A 15299-nucleotide genomic window follows, 5' to 3' on the forward strand; every position below is an offset into this window, starting at 1 on the left:
GAGAGATGCTGGCAAGTCTGCTGGATTGAAGTGAACCGGCAGCTTCAAATTACAATGTTTTATTAGTGGGTATTTATTTAATTCTCTTCAAATCCCCAAGGCGTGCTACAGGAAGCAACATAGCGCTATTGCAGATAGAAGAGACCAAGCCTAAAAGAGATATAATCGGGGCATTTTACACATTTTTCTGTAGCTTTGTAGCTCTGGCAGCAATTTCAGTGTCAGCCTGCAGTTCAGGAAAGCTTATAGGGAGGGCTGGATTAGTTCTTGGGAGCCTGCTTGTAAATTCTGCAGAAGGATGCTCTGTGGTGGGTTGCTGTAGTTCTTGAAATACTTTTTAGAAGAGCTTGGCATTCATATGTTTATGCTTGTTGGGAGACACGAAGACAGTCCGTTGTGGTTTTCTGTTTTGTTTATTCTTGTAAGTAAAAGAGCGTGTCAGGAGCACAAGCTGAGGCTTGGAGCCTCTCAGCATTTTAATTGATTCCACATTGTAAAGACTGTACCTCACTAAACCCTTTTATAGGTTTTGGACACATCTAAGAGGCAGCAGCACCGTCTTCTCAGTGCAAACACTTCAAGGCATGGCAGCTCCAGAGAACAGGGGTTGATTTATTTGTAGCTTGTTTTTGCTCAGGTCCTTCAACACCCAAGGCAAATTCCCTGCACCAGAGCAATGTGCTAATGAAAGCAGAGCTGATGAGCTACAGAGCTGAAAACACACACACACACATATGCACATCCCTCCATATCCTGCTTGTGGTTCAGCTGAGAGCTGCCTCATTGTGGACTATGGGTCTGTCCATGGGGCAGAGAGTTTTACACTGTGTTTACTTTTAAAAGCTGTGACAATTTGAGCTGTGTGTCCCTGTCTGGAGAACTTGGCAGTCTGGAAAGGTAAATGGGACTGAAGATGTGAAGGAGAAGCCAGGAGGCTTTCTAGGCTGGGGAAAAAACCTCAGCCAGATAACCTGTGCTCATCTAGGGTAGGCATCCTTATTCTCATTAATTTTTGTTAAATTTAGCCCTTTAGCTTTATTTATGGATTAGTGGCACTACCTTATGAGTTACACTTGTGGTTTCTGATTACTGTGGAGACTAATTTGGTGCTCTGCAAGGGAGACAGTGTAATTCCTGTTTGAGTTTTATGTTCTGGGACATATAAAAGGTCACTTTACTGATCCTAAGCACTTAAGTACTGTGAGCTTATCCTCCCAGCATCACAAGAGTGTGAGGAGAGTAATAAGTTGGACCTTTTTTATATCTCCTGGGGTTTCAAGGCTTATAGGGTCATGTTTCCTAGCTTCTCTCTCTACAGGGACAAAACTGGGATTCCCGCTAATATTAATTATAGGATAAAGAGAACGATAGAGTATCCTACAAGCAGCTGGCTGACGTTTCACATTATCCCTTGTTCTTGTGGGACACTTTAACTTCCTGAATGTCTGCTAGAAACTCAGCACAGCGGAGAGGAGGCTGTCTAGGAGGTTCCTGGAGTGTGTGGAATATTAACTTCCACACACAACTGGTGAGTGAGCCTACTAGGGGCAGTGCGCTGCTGGACCTGCTGCTTATGAAGAGAGTAGGGCTGGTGGGAGATGTGGTGGTCAAAGGCCACCTTGGGCATTGTGACCAAGCAATTATAAAGTGTTCAATTCTTGGTGAAGTAAGGAGAGGTGTCTACAAAACCTGCCTTGGCCTTCCAGAGGGCAGACTTTGGCCTGTTCAGGACACTGGTTCAGATACTTAATAACAAAAGGGTCCAGGAAGGCTGGACATACTTTAGGAAGGAAATCATCTGACTGGCAGCTGGTGACAGGATGAGGGGAAATGGCCTCCAGCTGCACCAGACAAGATTCAGGCTGGACATCAGGAAGAATTTCTTCACTGGGTTTTCAAGTATTAAAACAGGCTTCCCAGGGAAGTGGTGGCATCACCATCCCTAGGAGTGTTCCAGAATGACTGGATGTGGCACTTGGTGCTATGGTTTAGTTGCCGTGGTGGCATTCAGTCACAGGTTGGACTCAGTGATCTTGGAGGTCTTTTCCAGCCTTAATAATTCTGTGATAGTGGGGGGGGTTTGCTGACATGGTCATGTGAGTTTGGAAAGCCTCAGATGTGGTCCTTGCTTCCAGCATGTGTTGCCTTGGGCCAGTGTGCAGGGAAGGCATGGGGAGCTGGAGAGGAGAGTAGCCCTGCCTGTTGGCTGCAGCCTTCAGCCAAAGCTCAGGGAAAGGATGGTTCCAGGGATGGAACCGCACATCATTTGATGTTAAGGCTTGCAGAAAATAGTCTGGCAAGTAGTCCCAGCTGGTTGGTGTTACTGGCTTGTTCTCCCCTGTTTTTGCTTTGTCTTCTCACCAGTACTGTCTGTCTCTAGTACTGGTATAGCACATTCAGCATGTTGTTGGCAGAGGCCAGTTTTCATTGTAAGAGGACCAGTGGTTCTACCTCCATCCACCCACATTCCTTCCAGGAGCCAGTGTCCTTCAGCATGGCTCCTGTGGGCTCTCCTCTGCAAGGTACAGAGACAGTTTCTAATCCAGTTGCTGTTGGTTCAAGGGATCAGCTCATGCCATTGCAATCCCAAGATGCTCTTGCTGCCATCCTTCACCACAGCCATCTCTCTCTGGCCCCTTTAAAGAGTGCAGCAAGAGGCTGCACAGATGTTAATGCTCTGTGCATGCCGCATTTTGTGGTTGCTATTAAAAATAAAAAGAGTGAAATTGATTTGCTAATAATGGATGTGCTACTAACAGAAACACATCCCACTTGTACCTAACACTAGCAGGTTGTTTATGGCGTATTTGCTGTCTCTAAAAATAATAATTTTTTTTCTAGCAACCGATTTAATTTAAAGACTATTTTCACACATCACTGACTGTTAATCAGTTAAAGAGTTTTAATATTAAGAAGGAAGAAGCAGATCTCATCAACAGCTTCAAACTTGATTTCATTTCTTTTCAGCAGGCTTGCAGCAGATTATGGGGAGCCTTAAGCTCATCTTATTTCTCCTGCTATCCTGTCCCCTTTAAAAGAGAGATAGCACCATTATGTGTATGACTGTACTGTGCTAGTTCTGTGTATCCTTTCAATGGCTGCTGAATTGGAAATACTGAGATAAAAATATAAGAAGACTAAAAAGTGATTTAATTAGGAATTAAACACTAGACACCCATGTAATCTTAAATAAAGTCATGTATACTTCATGAAGAGATTATAAGATTGACTGTCAGAAGATGAATGGTAAGATAAGAGACCAAAACCCAAGGTACATACAAGGTAAGTTGGTTTTGGCCCTGTTCTGCTCTGAAAGAAATTTGCAAAATGTCTGAGACATTGCCACCAGGGGCAGAAAATGAACAGGGCACCAGCTGCTGCTTTTGGCTGCTCAGCCCAGCAGAGACTGTGCTCATCTACCTGCTCTGATACTTGCTCTGCAGTGTGGAGGCGTAGGGTGCCCCTGGGTCAGCTTTCATCTAAGCAGGGTCCATTCCATCACAGCATCTCTGTCTGTTAAAGGATTGCTGCTTGAACCATCTCACAGGCTGTCCCCTCCTCTGTGCTGTGTACAAAGCAAGCACAGGGAAGGATACAGAGGGAAGTGTAGTAGGTACATGCTGTGCCTGAGACACCCATGCAGCTACAGCTGCTTCTGTTCTTGAGCATGGTGGTGCAGGCATGGCTTCCCTCAGGAGCTGCTGGTCATGAGAGCCTGGAAGACTGTGCTGGTGAGCCCTGAAAATCCCCCTGTCCTCCCCAAAGCATCTGTTTCTGGTGTGTGGATTCAGCCAACACCATTCACTGTGGCACTTCTTGCATTGATTTTGATTTTCTATGCTCCTCTTTTTTGCATAGCCCATCTCATGAATTCCTGAATTCTTCCTTTCTAACTGAGACAGGAATATTTCACCTTGGTCCAACAAGATGTTGCTCTGCTGTTTGTTTTGAGAACTCATGCTGAAATCTTCAGTGTAACATAATGCTCTTGAGCCTTCCTCCTAATACTTTTTGAATATAAATGGGACTTACCTGACCCATGAGAGCCTGCAGTTTATAAAAAAATTAATCTAGTTCAGTTCTATTTCACATCTCTCATTAAAACACAGGTTATTTGCCTCGTGCCTCTCTTGGCTCCATATTTATTTATGAAAACCACATGTTCCCTTTGAGCTGAGGTACGTATTGTACCATCATCAACAAGCTACACCTCGTTTCAAATCTATCAAGGAAAACTGACTTATTTTGCATTTGCTGCTTTGCACAAAATAGAAGCACAGTAAACTCTTGTGCTGTAATGATTTTCTGTCTGTCTTGATAGAACATAATGAGATAAATTCAGGTCCTTTTTTGAGGGCTAATTACATTGAGTACACAATAGATATGCACTGCTGTCATTACATGTTGCACATTTTCGTGCTTTCATTTCCCCACCTCTGTTGTCTGCTTGTGCAAGGATGTTTGATTTGCCCTTGAAATACAAATTGTGGGCTAGAGAGGAACCATTTGGTGGTCTGCTCTCCCAGAAGACTCTCCAGAGACTCTGTAATAGTCCTTGCCGTAGGTAGGGCAGTATTTGAAGGTGATTGTAAAGGAAATAGAAGACTTTAAGTATGTGCTGGAAACTGAGGGATGTGCCATAAAGCATGAGGGCAGCTTGTGGCAAGTCTGCTGAAAGCCATCAAGAACAGATTCAGCCCTAGATCTGTTCACTAGTCCTGGTGTCTGGGAACCAAGCAGAACAAGTGTGCACTGCAGATGGGTACCACAGCCTAGGAATGGAGCACTAGCTGGATGATGAGCAGTTTTGGAAAACAGGTTTTTAAAACCTGTAAATCCCTCCAGTCCAACCAATTGTTCTCTGCCTGTGTTGTGGGAAGAAAGGGAAGCTGTGGAGTAGAGTGGGAGGGTGTTGGTTTGGGGAGGTCAGAAGGGAGCTGATCACCCCAGGGTGGTCAGTTCAGGAGGCGGAGAGGCTGCAGATCCATGGGGGTGACCTGGCAGCCTGTGCTGAGCTTGGGACCTGCTCAGGGCTGCGTGGTGCCTGCTCTGAGAGGTGCACAGTCCAGGCAAGGCTGTGGAGGTGGGAGGTCTGTTGGATGCTCTTGAATCATACATTTGATGCATGTGTGATCTTCATCACCAAAGACTCTCAGTTCAGCTCTGGGAGTTAGGAATTGATGTGCAAGGGTCTCACCTTTGGTGGAGAAACTACTGACGTAAAAGGAAAGATGTCAAGGGAGTTTCTCTGGTACTGCAGGAAGTAGAGCCAACTTTAGAAGCAGTTGTCCTAGTTGGTCCATCAGAGGAAAGGGAGCACTAGTAAAAACCTATACTTTAGCTACGGTGAAGATGAATTCTGTCATCACTTGCTGAGTTTTAGCACATGCTGTGATTGTCTGGGACATTCCTGATGGAATAATATTAATGCTTTCGCTGTGAACTCATTTCCTTTGCAAGCTAATTACAACTGGGAGAGTTTGAATGCAGATGGAAAGGCTCTGGGATTTACAGGTAACTTCTTCAAGTCTGCCAGCAGATCTGTGCATCATTAATATCATACTGGGCAGAAATATTTTAAAGCAATTCAGAAGGAAGAATGGTAACAGCACTTTAGAGCTGCTTTAACATGTCTACGTGTCTCTGCTTTTTGAGACAAACAGAAAATCATCATTTCTTCCTTTTGCCAACAGTGCATTTGTAATTCTGTATATAATGGTATGATACAGAACCAGCTGGGTTTTTTCCTAAAAAAACACTTGCAAAACTGTGGCTATCACTGCTTGTGGCTGAGTGTGCACACACAGGTGAGGTGCAGAGAGCTTTGCATAGGTGAAAAAGCACTTGTTTCAGGAGGATGGAAACAAGATATTGCTGTATTCATTTCAAACCATTAAAAAAAAAATCCCAAGCTACCATAGCCGTGGATTTGTAAGAAAAAAAGTAGCTCTCAGATCAAGTCCTTGTGCCTCATCATGCATATGTATTGGAGCTGGAAGAAATATCTTGTATGGTTAGCATGCCTGCTTCAGACTATACCCAGAACAGCCTGTCATATGGAGCACTTAAAAATTCCTCACAGGTTTGCAGGGGGAAAGACCCTAGGGAAGTAGCCTTATCACAATGTCTTAAAGATGTCAGTCTTGAGATCCCCTCCACCACTGTGTTGCTATTTGTTTGCTGAGACATTGATTTCTGGGTGTAGAACATCTAAAACAAAAAAACATGAAATGTATTTTACCTGTTTTCCTAAGACTGAATGAAAAAAAAAAAAAAAATCGCAGTAATGTTTTCTAAAGCAGAGCCCAGATGATGTTACCTCTAATGCATTCAACAAGGAAAATAAATATCCAGCAATGGCAGATGCTAGGGGAAAGAAATAATCAACAAATTCACATTCTCTTTTCATGCAGATATTTAAGTATGCACTATCTGCTAGTAGCATAGACTGTTTTAAAATATGCAAACTAAATAGCTCATGAGTATTTGTCTGTTTTATAGCTGTAGATATGGGGTTTTTTTAAAAGGAAATGTGAAGAGACTAATTTTATGATGGGAGAGCTTAGCCTGTGGTTCTTCTTTTCACAGTATGCAGACCTGGGTTCTTCAAAGCTTCACCCCACAGTCCATCCTGCAGCAAATGTCCCCCTCACAGCTACACACTTGATGAAGCATCCACATCTTGCCTGTGTGAAGAACACTATTTTAGGAAGGAATCAGACCCACCTACAATGGCCTGTACAAGTAAGCATGTGCTTAGAGGGTTGTTTTTAATCCTTTCAAGCTGTTCCTGTACTGTGACTAGACATTATGATACTAACTAATGTGCTTTTTCAGGCTCTGCACAGGAGTCTGAGCTAGTCCTGACACACTTGCAATGTCGCTGTCATTGTCCGCCGTACTTTGGGTTACAGGAGAAGAGGCTTCTCAGTGCTTTTTGCTTTGAGAGCTGGCAGCCAAGCCAGGAAGAGATTTTGTAATGAGCAAATGCTCTGTCTGTCCCCCTGCACGGGTGGGTGGGCTCAGCCATTAGCATGGCACCAGGCATCCCTGTCAGTGTGTGCTCGGGTGCCACTGTGGGGCACGCACTCGGAATTAGCTACGGGAAGTCCTTGCCAGCAGTGGGCATGGATGGAATCTCCATGGTCCTGCTTGGCGTCATCCTGTAGCTCATTTTCAGTAAACAAGCTGGGAGAGAGCCATATCTTTCCAGTCTGCCTAGAGATGGTCGCTCTTCTCAAAACTCTGTGAGGGAAACTGCTTCTGCAAAGTGTAGAACTTATCCCCTGGGCGTAGGGGGTGGGCAGTATAACAGGCACACTGGGCTACTGGGACTTCAGGGTGGAGATAATGTAATCAGAATCACTAATTTTACCCTTCTCCTGCCATCCACGAGCTGTCCTGTCAGCTGTACCTTGAAAGTCCCTTGTTCAGATTATGTTTCAGATACTTAAAGCCACAATTTCCATGCCCCCACCTAGTCCTGCTGAGCATAGCACAGATCTGAGCTGGGACTGTCACGCTCCAGATGTAACTTTTGTGGTGCAGAAGTGGTTGAAAATTACTGAAATGGAGTTGAACTACTGGTGCAGGAGCAGCTGGGGCTTCCAAGAAACTTAAGCAATGGAGGAAAAAGTAGGTTTATGACTCCATACATACTCAGAGCCACTGGACAATGGTGCAGTGGTGACTTCCATACTTTGCATCATGTAGGGATGGTAGCAGCCTTTTGTGCCTTTCCCAGGGAGTCCAAATGTCCTTCCTATCTCCCCATCTTTCCACTTCAAAAAGAGAAAGAAAAAGTCTGTTTCTGTTGGAGACGCGCTCTCTCAAAGGAAGAGCCCTTGGCAGCTCTCTGCTTGCCTGCAGGAGGCACTTGGAGCAGAATTGGGCCCCTTGAACTCTGCCTTTTATTTTCACCAGGCAAAGGAGCACGGCTGTTGGAAGCTGTGCTGCGGAGAAGGAGAAGGCAGCCTTAGGCAGCATTGGAGTCACTGGTGCTGTCAGATCAAAGAGGTCTGGGGGGGTGAGTCATGCAAGCACTTCCCAGTTTATTAAATAGGTGTGCCAGAGTCTTTTGGAGGCATGGCCAGGGTGGGTTATAGCATGAAAAATCTGATACCAGCATTTTTGATGTTCATTTTAGCCCTTGGCCTGACTTAAAAAACTCCAATAAATGTGGTCCAGCATGGTATTGGGAAACACACTGAGCTCTGGAACACTCATAAAGTAGGCTTTTCTGTGCAGACAGAGCCAAAGCCAGCAACTGAGAGAGAGTGATGCCAGACTCTGGTGTCCACTGTGCCTCCTGCCCACCATCAGTGGTGCTGCTCTCTGCCCTGCTCAGAATGGAAAGGTGCACATGCAGTCTGTCCTGCTGGTGCTTTAGCCAGGGAAGGAGCTGCCATCCCAAAGGAGGGTGTTTATGCATGCCTATGGCCTGAGCAGCATCGGCAGGGTTTGGAGAGGCACAAGCAAGTGAGGGGAACAACTCCTGTTACAAAGAAATGAAGTTCAAGAGCCTGTCTCTCCCAGGTTTCTGGTGCAGTTAAAACCCTCTAGTTGAAGGCTGTAATTTCCAACTCTGCAAAGGCCATGGGATTTTCTTTTTATGTTTGTTTGGGGATTTTGTGCTTATTTATTGGTAGTGACTGTCTGAGTTTGTTGGCTTTTACTGTTTGGGTGGTTTTCTTTCAGTGTGGGTTTTACTTTTGTTTTGAGAGCTTACTGTAAGCTAGTTTAAAGCCCAGACGTGGTGCCTGAAGCTGTGTTAGGATATGGCTTGGCAGGGTACAGAGACCTTCTGGGGCAAATGAGAAGTTTAGTACCCATCAAGGTGCAGCTCAGCGTCTGCTTCCCACTGCAAACCCCGGAGCCACAGCTGAGGACATTGCAGCACCTCTGCTGGCATTCATGCCTACCACCCCAAAAGCAGGGTGGAATATCTGAGCCTTCTCCATGTGCTTCTGTCACCCTCACCTTCCTCATGCATCTTTTCTTCGGATTTTGTCCTAATACTGCTCTCTTTGTGCTGAAGGTGATGAGGAGGGCTCCATGTGCTGTGCCAGCTCGGCAGCAGGAATAGAAGATTTTGGCAGGGGCAGTAAAGAGCAGGTAGCAGCACTGGTGTTTTAAACCAGTCCAGTTATATCTGCAAGGCAACAGCTCATCATGAGCTGAAACAAAAGTGAGAGAGACTCTAGTCATGAGTGGTAGGAAGATATTGCAAGGGGTTTTTTTAATGTTTTTATTATTTATTGACACAGAAGTTAATGATATTCATAGGATTCCTTCAACAAGAAATGCAGTTAATTTTAGAGAATACATCAATGTTTGTTTTCACGTCTACACCTGCAAAGTCCCCTTGCCACTCAGTATAGCTGTAAAATCACATTTTCTTAATTTAAAGTGAGTGTTTTTCAGTTCCAAGCTGCATGAGTCTCCCCACCACCGCCATCACCAGCATCACTAAAGAAAACTAGCTGCTATATCACTGTCACTTGCTCAGTTAAGTATCGGGCGAGGGAGGAATACATTTTTGTTCAATTTTTCCAGTTTCTTAAGTATGTTTTATAAGTAATGATTGGTAATTTTAAAACTAATAGTGCTGTGATGTAGTCTGAAATAATTAGTGCTCTCAGACAAAAAAGAAAAAAATTTGGTCCTGATGGATATTTGAGAATTCTCTTAATATTATTATGCATCTTCCAGGAAGTAATTGTATTTTATTTCTTCTTAACTAAGTAATCCTAGCTTCAGTTCCTTGCACAACATCTCTTTAAAACCAAAACAGTTCCACCATTTTCTCCTCATGTCTCTTACAAGTAGCCTTATTGTTGCTCAGAGCATGTTGAGGAAATATTTGTAGTATTATGACACATGGGACAAATTGAAGACTTTATTGTATTTACTGTAATAGTCTACCTGCAAAAACTTTACAGTTAACTTTGAGTGTTTACATACATGTCTTCAGAGTAATTTCTCTCTTAGGTTATATTTTTAAATTATGTGCATCAGTAAACAACAGGTTTGCTTTCCATCAAGGAAAATACCAATATTTTTGTTTTTAGAAGGTGTTTGCCTCTTGTCAGAAACTCTGGTGCAAAAGGAGTGAATCTGAGGGTATAAAGTAGCAAATTCAAAAATTACATATATCTTTCTAAAAGTCAGTAGACTAATATCTGTGCCCTTGACAGCAGGAGTTTGGAAATTAAAGCAGACCACCTTAGCAGATCTAGGGCCCCCTATTCTGAAGGTAAAACACCTTTTTGTTCTCCCAGCTGGGGTTTGGCCAAGTTTTATTCAGGTACAGCTTCAGGATTCTACTAAAGACCTTTCTCTGAGGCCCTGTGAGAACACTAATTTTATAGGTTACAAAAGCCAGTTTTAAAGCATTTCCACTGAAGCTGATGTTTTTAAGCCTTCAAGAAGAGTAGCTGACTTTTCTGTACAAAGCAAGTAAAAACCTCTGGTGACTTTACAAAAGTAATAATTTATCCCTTGTTAAAGACACATTGTCCAGTAAGTGTTTCTTTGCCTGAGTTCTCTATTTTTTCCTTGAGTACTGGCATCAGCAAAAGGGCATTCATCCAGTGGAAGGAAAAATAGGGCAATTTAACCAGTAAAAAACATATAAAAATCCTCAAGTGCAGCACATATAACTCCATACAGCTCCAGTGATGAATTCCATAGTTTCCATTATATCAGTACAAGTGTGACACTGCAGAAAATAGTCCTGACTTGGGCTCTATGTTGGTGTCATTAGCTCTGTAGTGCTGGATCTCTGGGGTGCAGCCTGGGAGTGGATTGCTCCCTGTTTGTAGGGATCTGAAGGGATCACAGAACAAAACAAAGATGGTCTGGCATTTCCTAAGCCAACTTGGCTTTTTTCTTCAACTGCTTTTCCTCTGAAAAACAAAAGAAAAAAATACATCAGGATTATTTATTTCCTCTGGCAGCAAGTTTCTCATTGAATCAGAACAGCTTGAGTCGAAATCATTACAGTGTTTCAGTTTATCAGTGTTACAAATTTTATAGACTCAGAGAGGGAAATAGAAAAAGGAAATGGAGGAGAATGCTTCTGGTTTATAAGGTGATTTCATTTTTGCAACACTTCCTGTTTTAAATAATGAATCGAGCTTAGTTATCACAACAAAATGAGAAGATGACAGCCTAAGTCAGCCTGTTACGATTCATATGGATGTCTAGCTAGTGAAGCTACTTGTTGGACCCTTTTCAAGGAACTGCTCCTGGGTTTTGACAACTTCATTCGAACTGTAGAGGAGTGTGTTGTGTTGCCTTCCCTCGCAAAAATCCCAGCCCTTGCTGTATAGTTGCTGGTGGTGCTGCAACTAAAATCCATCCTGGCTTGCTTTCTTAAGTTTCCTCTTTCTTCCTCATTCATTAGCATTCCCTGGGTACCTAACAGGAGGCTATCTTGCATGAGACTCCTGCTTGTCCTTTCACATTGTCTTCAGGGTGTATCTGCAGCTTGCCCTTCATGTGCAACACAAGCCTGTTCAAAACAAAAACCTTGCAGCACCTTCTGCAAGGAAGCAAGTCTTGAAGGTGCCTCCAAGTGGGCTTTGCTTGCCTAGCCATGGCCTTTCCCATGGGATGAGGAGAAGCAGCCCACTTTGTGCAGGTGCACTGGTACCTCTGCAGCAGCTGCTCCTCCTTGGATAGCCTTGCCAGTGCCATGCTGGCATTCTGAGCAGGGAGGCTTGGCAAAGTAAGCAAGTGTGGCGTGGTTAACCAGCCTGGCAGGATGAGGAGGGCTGCCATGGAGTGGCTGGACACAGCAGTGTTTCCAGTGGCCCGTGCAGATCACCATCTGCTTTGGGCTACATCAGGTGTCTCGCTTAAGTGTGATTTGGATAGCTAAGCTTTGGTTTCACTGCTGCTGAATGGCTGTGTAGAGAGGAAAGATTTGGCATCTGAGTTGAGTACCTGGGTGGTGTGAAAACCCCTGTGTGTGTTTTTTTTAAGGACCTAGGGGTTAGTGGTACAGGGGCAGCAGGGTGAGGAGGAGGAATCTTGCCCCTGGTGAAGCCAACAGGAACATGGCCAGGGCAAAGACTTGCTAATCCCTTCGCAGGAAGAGCAAGGAGAGCACCGGGGACAATGCCCCAGGGTGCAGTGCTCTTCCTCTTGGATTTGAGCCAGCCCCGTGTCCTGTCTTCCTGTGCAGGTGACTGCATCCCAACAAAGATCTCTTGAGCAAGTGAGAGTGCTCAAAACAAATCCCTGTTTTCCCAGTTCTTCAGGTATTGTTGGAAATGGTCACCATGTACTTTCTGACGCATGAGCAACGGGGCATCTCTTTTCAGCCTAGAGAGTAGTAGCGAGCAGGATGACTGATGATACTGTTTTTACCATGTGTTTTTCTCACTTTGCAAACCAGGACCCCCCTCTGCTCCTCGGAGTGCCATCTCAAATGTTAACGAGACTAGTGTCTTTCTGGAATGGATTCCCCCTGCTGATACTGGTGGAAGGAAAGATGTGTCTTATTATATTGCATGCAAGAAGTGCAGCTCACACTCGGGTCTGTGTGAGGCGTGTGGCGGTCATGTCAGGTACCTCCCCCAGCAAACCGGCCTGAAAAACACCTCTGTCATGATGGTGGATCTGCTTGCTCATACAAACTATACCTTTGAAATTGAGGCAGTGAACGGAGTGTCCGACCAGAGCCCCGGAGCCCGGCAGTTTGTGTCTGTAAATGTAACCACAAACCAGGCAGGTAAGTGGATCTTCAACCTGGGGGAATGTCTGGGGTGGGAGCCTGAGCCAATCAGACCCAGTGCAGACCTCCCTTTGGAATGGGTGGAAGTCTCCAGGATGGAGGGCTGGACTATGGCCTCTTCAGATATGAGGGGTGGGAGATGGGCAGTGCTTGTCTCATAGATTATAATTACTGCAGTCTTCACTATGTTTCCTTTCAGCAGAACACATTTTTAGGATTTGTGAGTTTTTCCTTTTACTCTAGGCTATTTGGAGATACCTCTACTTCTTCACATGTTGGTGTATCCATCCACTAAACCAGGAAAAAAAAAGCTGTCTTTCCTCTTGGGAAAGGGAAATTTCTACGAGTCCATTTTGATTAAAAATGGCTAAAACATCTAAACTTTACAAACAGTTACCCTCAGAAAACTGTTTTTAGTGACTTCAGGAAATTTAACCCATCTTTACACTGTGATGCTAAAGTGACTGGGCTCAGGCTGATGCGGTATGGTACATTGTCACTGCTTCCCAGACAAAGTAAGGCTAGGATGTCACTCATACTGTGTTATTCTTGGTTTTGCACTGTACAGACAGAGATCATGTACACTGGTTTATTCCTCTGTCCAGGGCTCTGATCTGTCTGCCCTACCTTTGCCCAGAAGTTGAAATGACCTGTCACTCTGGATACAGGCATGGAATTGCCATTGTACCCTGTCACTTGGAGGTATGATGGGAGGCAAGAACATTATCACTTCTCCTTCCATTATTACTGCTCCTGTGTGCATCAACACACCAGGCACACCACACAACTTCTGTAAAGCCCTGGAGACTGGCCTGTCCTTCTCTGGTCCCTCATGCTCTGTGTTTTAGGGTCTCTTTGTTTTCCTATCTGGCTTACTTCCTGCCATTTAATTCAGGGCTCCCCAGTGGCATTTATCCACCATGAAGCCCTTCCAGGACTGTTGACAGGTGGCGTTTGAGACTGTGAGGACTGTGCTGCCAGATCACTGGAGCCAACCCCTGCCTTCTCCAGACAAGGTTCAGCCAGGAAACCCAGTGGGCAATTCACTGTGACAGCTGGATGTAGATTGGCAGATCCTCACTGTGGAACAGAAAAACACTAGCTGGAGCAGGGCTGCATCTCATTCCTGCTACCCAGGTGTACGTGCACAGGCTTGGCAGCCAGCAGCAAGGAAGTGCAGATACCTGTCCTGGTAATTAAACTGGATTGTTGAAGTGTTGGACAGATCATTCATATGTTTCTTGAGGAGAGGAAATAAAGGCATGCTGGGAATGCTGCTGATAGATGTGGCATGGAATCTGCTGGAGGAATATTAGAGGACAGCAGTATGACACCCGTTAAAGGCACCTGTTTAGTGCAGATCAGTGGGTGTCACGGTCCTAATGCTGTTTACTGTTGTCCTGTTGTGAAGGCTGCTGCCAGTATCTCTGCTGTTGGAAAAAGTGTATTTTCCTGTTAGTAGGTTTGCATTGGTACTTCATTGCTGCCACTGGATTTTCCCTGATGTGTGGTGTTAAATCCACATAAATCTCAGTAAAAGTAGCTGTGCATGAGGAGATGATACCTCACTGATCAGTGAGGAGAAGGTCCTGGTTTGTGACTTATGTCCCAAACTCTCCATAGCTGCAGCGGAATTTATCCACATAGCTGCGTCTCTGTGCATCAGGCCAAGAATAACCCCCTTGCACAGTTATCACCTGCATCTTTGTATTGGAAGGTCTCTTATAGGGAATGGGAAACCTGTGACAAATATGTCCCATGCTAAGGACAAGTGGGTAAGTGTAGCTTCTGGTTAAGTCTCCCTGTTTATCTTAGTGGAGCCACAAGCACGGGAGATACTAGTGGTTCAAGCCGTGGGTGTTTGATACACTGTGTGGTGTGGAAATTGTGTCTGTGTGCTCTCATGGTTGGTTCAGCAGGAGGTTCAACCAAACTGCAGTGTAAAGAAAGCAGTGGTGACTGTGTTTCCTTGTCTCTCTGGCTGGTCCCAACATGCATTTGTGAGGTGAGCCAGGCCTGTCTGCTGGAGCTGTAGCATCAAATGGACTTCCCAGTCCATTTGATGTGCTCTTTCAGCACTCCCCTGGGCCATCGTCGGTGTGCCCATGCCAGAAAGAAAGCAGATGGAAAGAGGGACTTTGCAAACATGACTAACTGCCAAGCATGGAAAGTGAGTATCTGGTTTTTAAGGTGCCTCCAAAAAATGTCCTTTGATGCAAGTAATGGAGTGCTCCATGCCCAGTGATTCTGGATATAAAGACTCATTTCAACAGTCCTTTCTCAAGTGAGAGTAGGCAGGGCACATGTGGCTTCAGGGAGTCTCAGGCCACCCACCTTCCCCCTGGAATTACCTCCAAGAGGTGCAGTTCTTGTGTCTCATCTTTTCCTTTGCACAGGTTTTCTGATGGTGATTATATTTTCACAGGGGCTGGTTAATGAAGTTGAATCAGTGACACAAGACCAACTGCAGCAGTAGGAGAAATCCTGCTACACGATCTGTTGGCTGCAGGAAATTGAAAAATTGCATGCCATGGGATAGGTCTGGCTGCTGGAGTCC

General features: G+C 44.8%; 1 protein-coding gene across 9 annotated transcripts in view; it reads left to right on the forward strand.

The window, feature by feature from the left end:
• Window positions 1–15299, forward strand: part of EPHA5 (EPH receptor A5) — a 193025-nt gene that overhangs the window by 99327 nt on the left and 78399 nt on the right. For 6 of the 9 annotated variants that reach the window (XM_059844327.1, XM_059844331.1, XM_059844328.1 and 3 more), the window contains exons 4-5: window positions 6589–6744; window positions 12404–12739. The exons of 1 other annotated variant lie outside the window; for it this stretch is intronic. In XM_059844327.1, the coding sequence (XP_059700310.1) occupies window positions 6589–6744; window positions 12404–12739 (492 nt within the window). The remainder of the gene's footprint in view (window positions 1–6588; window positions 6745–12403; window positions 12740–15299) is intronic. 2 more of the 9 variants (XM_059844333.1, XM_059844334.1) reach the window with 1 other exon arrangement.

The sequence above is a fragment of the Haemorhous mexicanus genome, chromosome 4 (genome assembly GCF_027477595.1).
Source record: "Haemorhous mexicanus isolate bHaeMex1 chromosome 4, bHaeMex1.pri, whole genome shotgun sequence".
Classification (NCBI taxonomy): Eukaryota; Metazoa; Chordata; class Aves; order Passeriformes; family Fringillidae; genus Haemorhous; species Haemorhous mexicanus.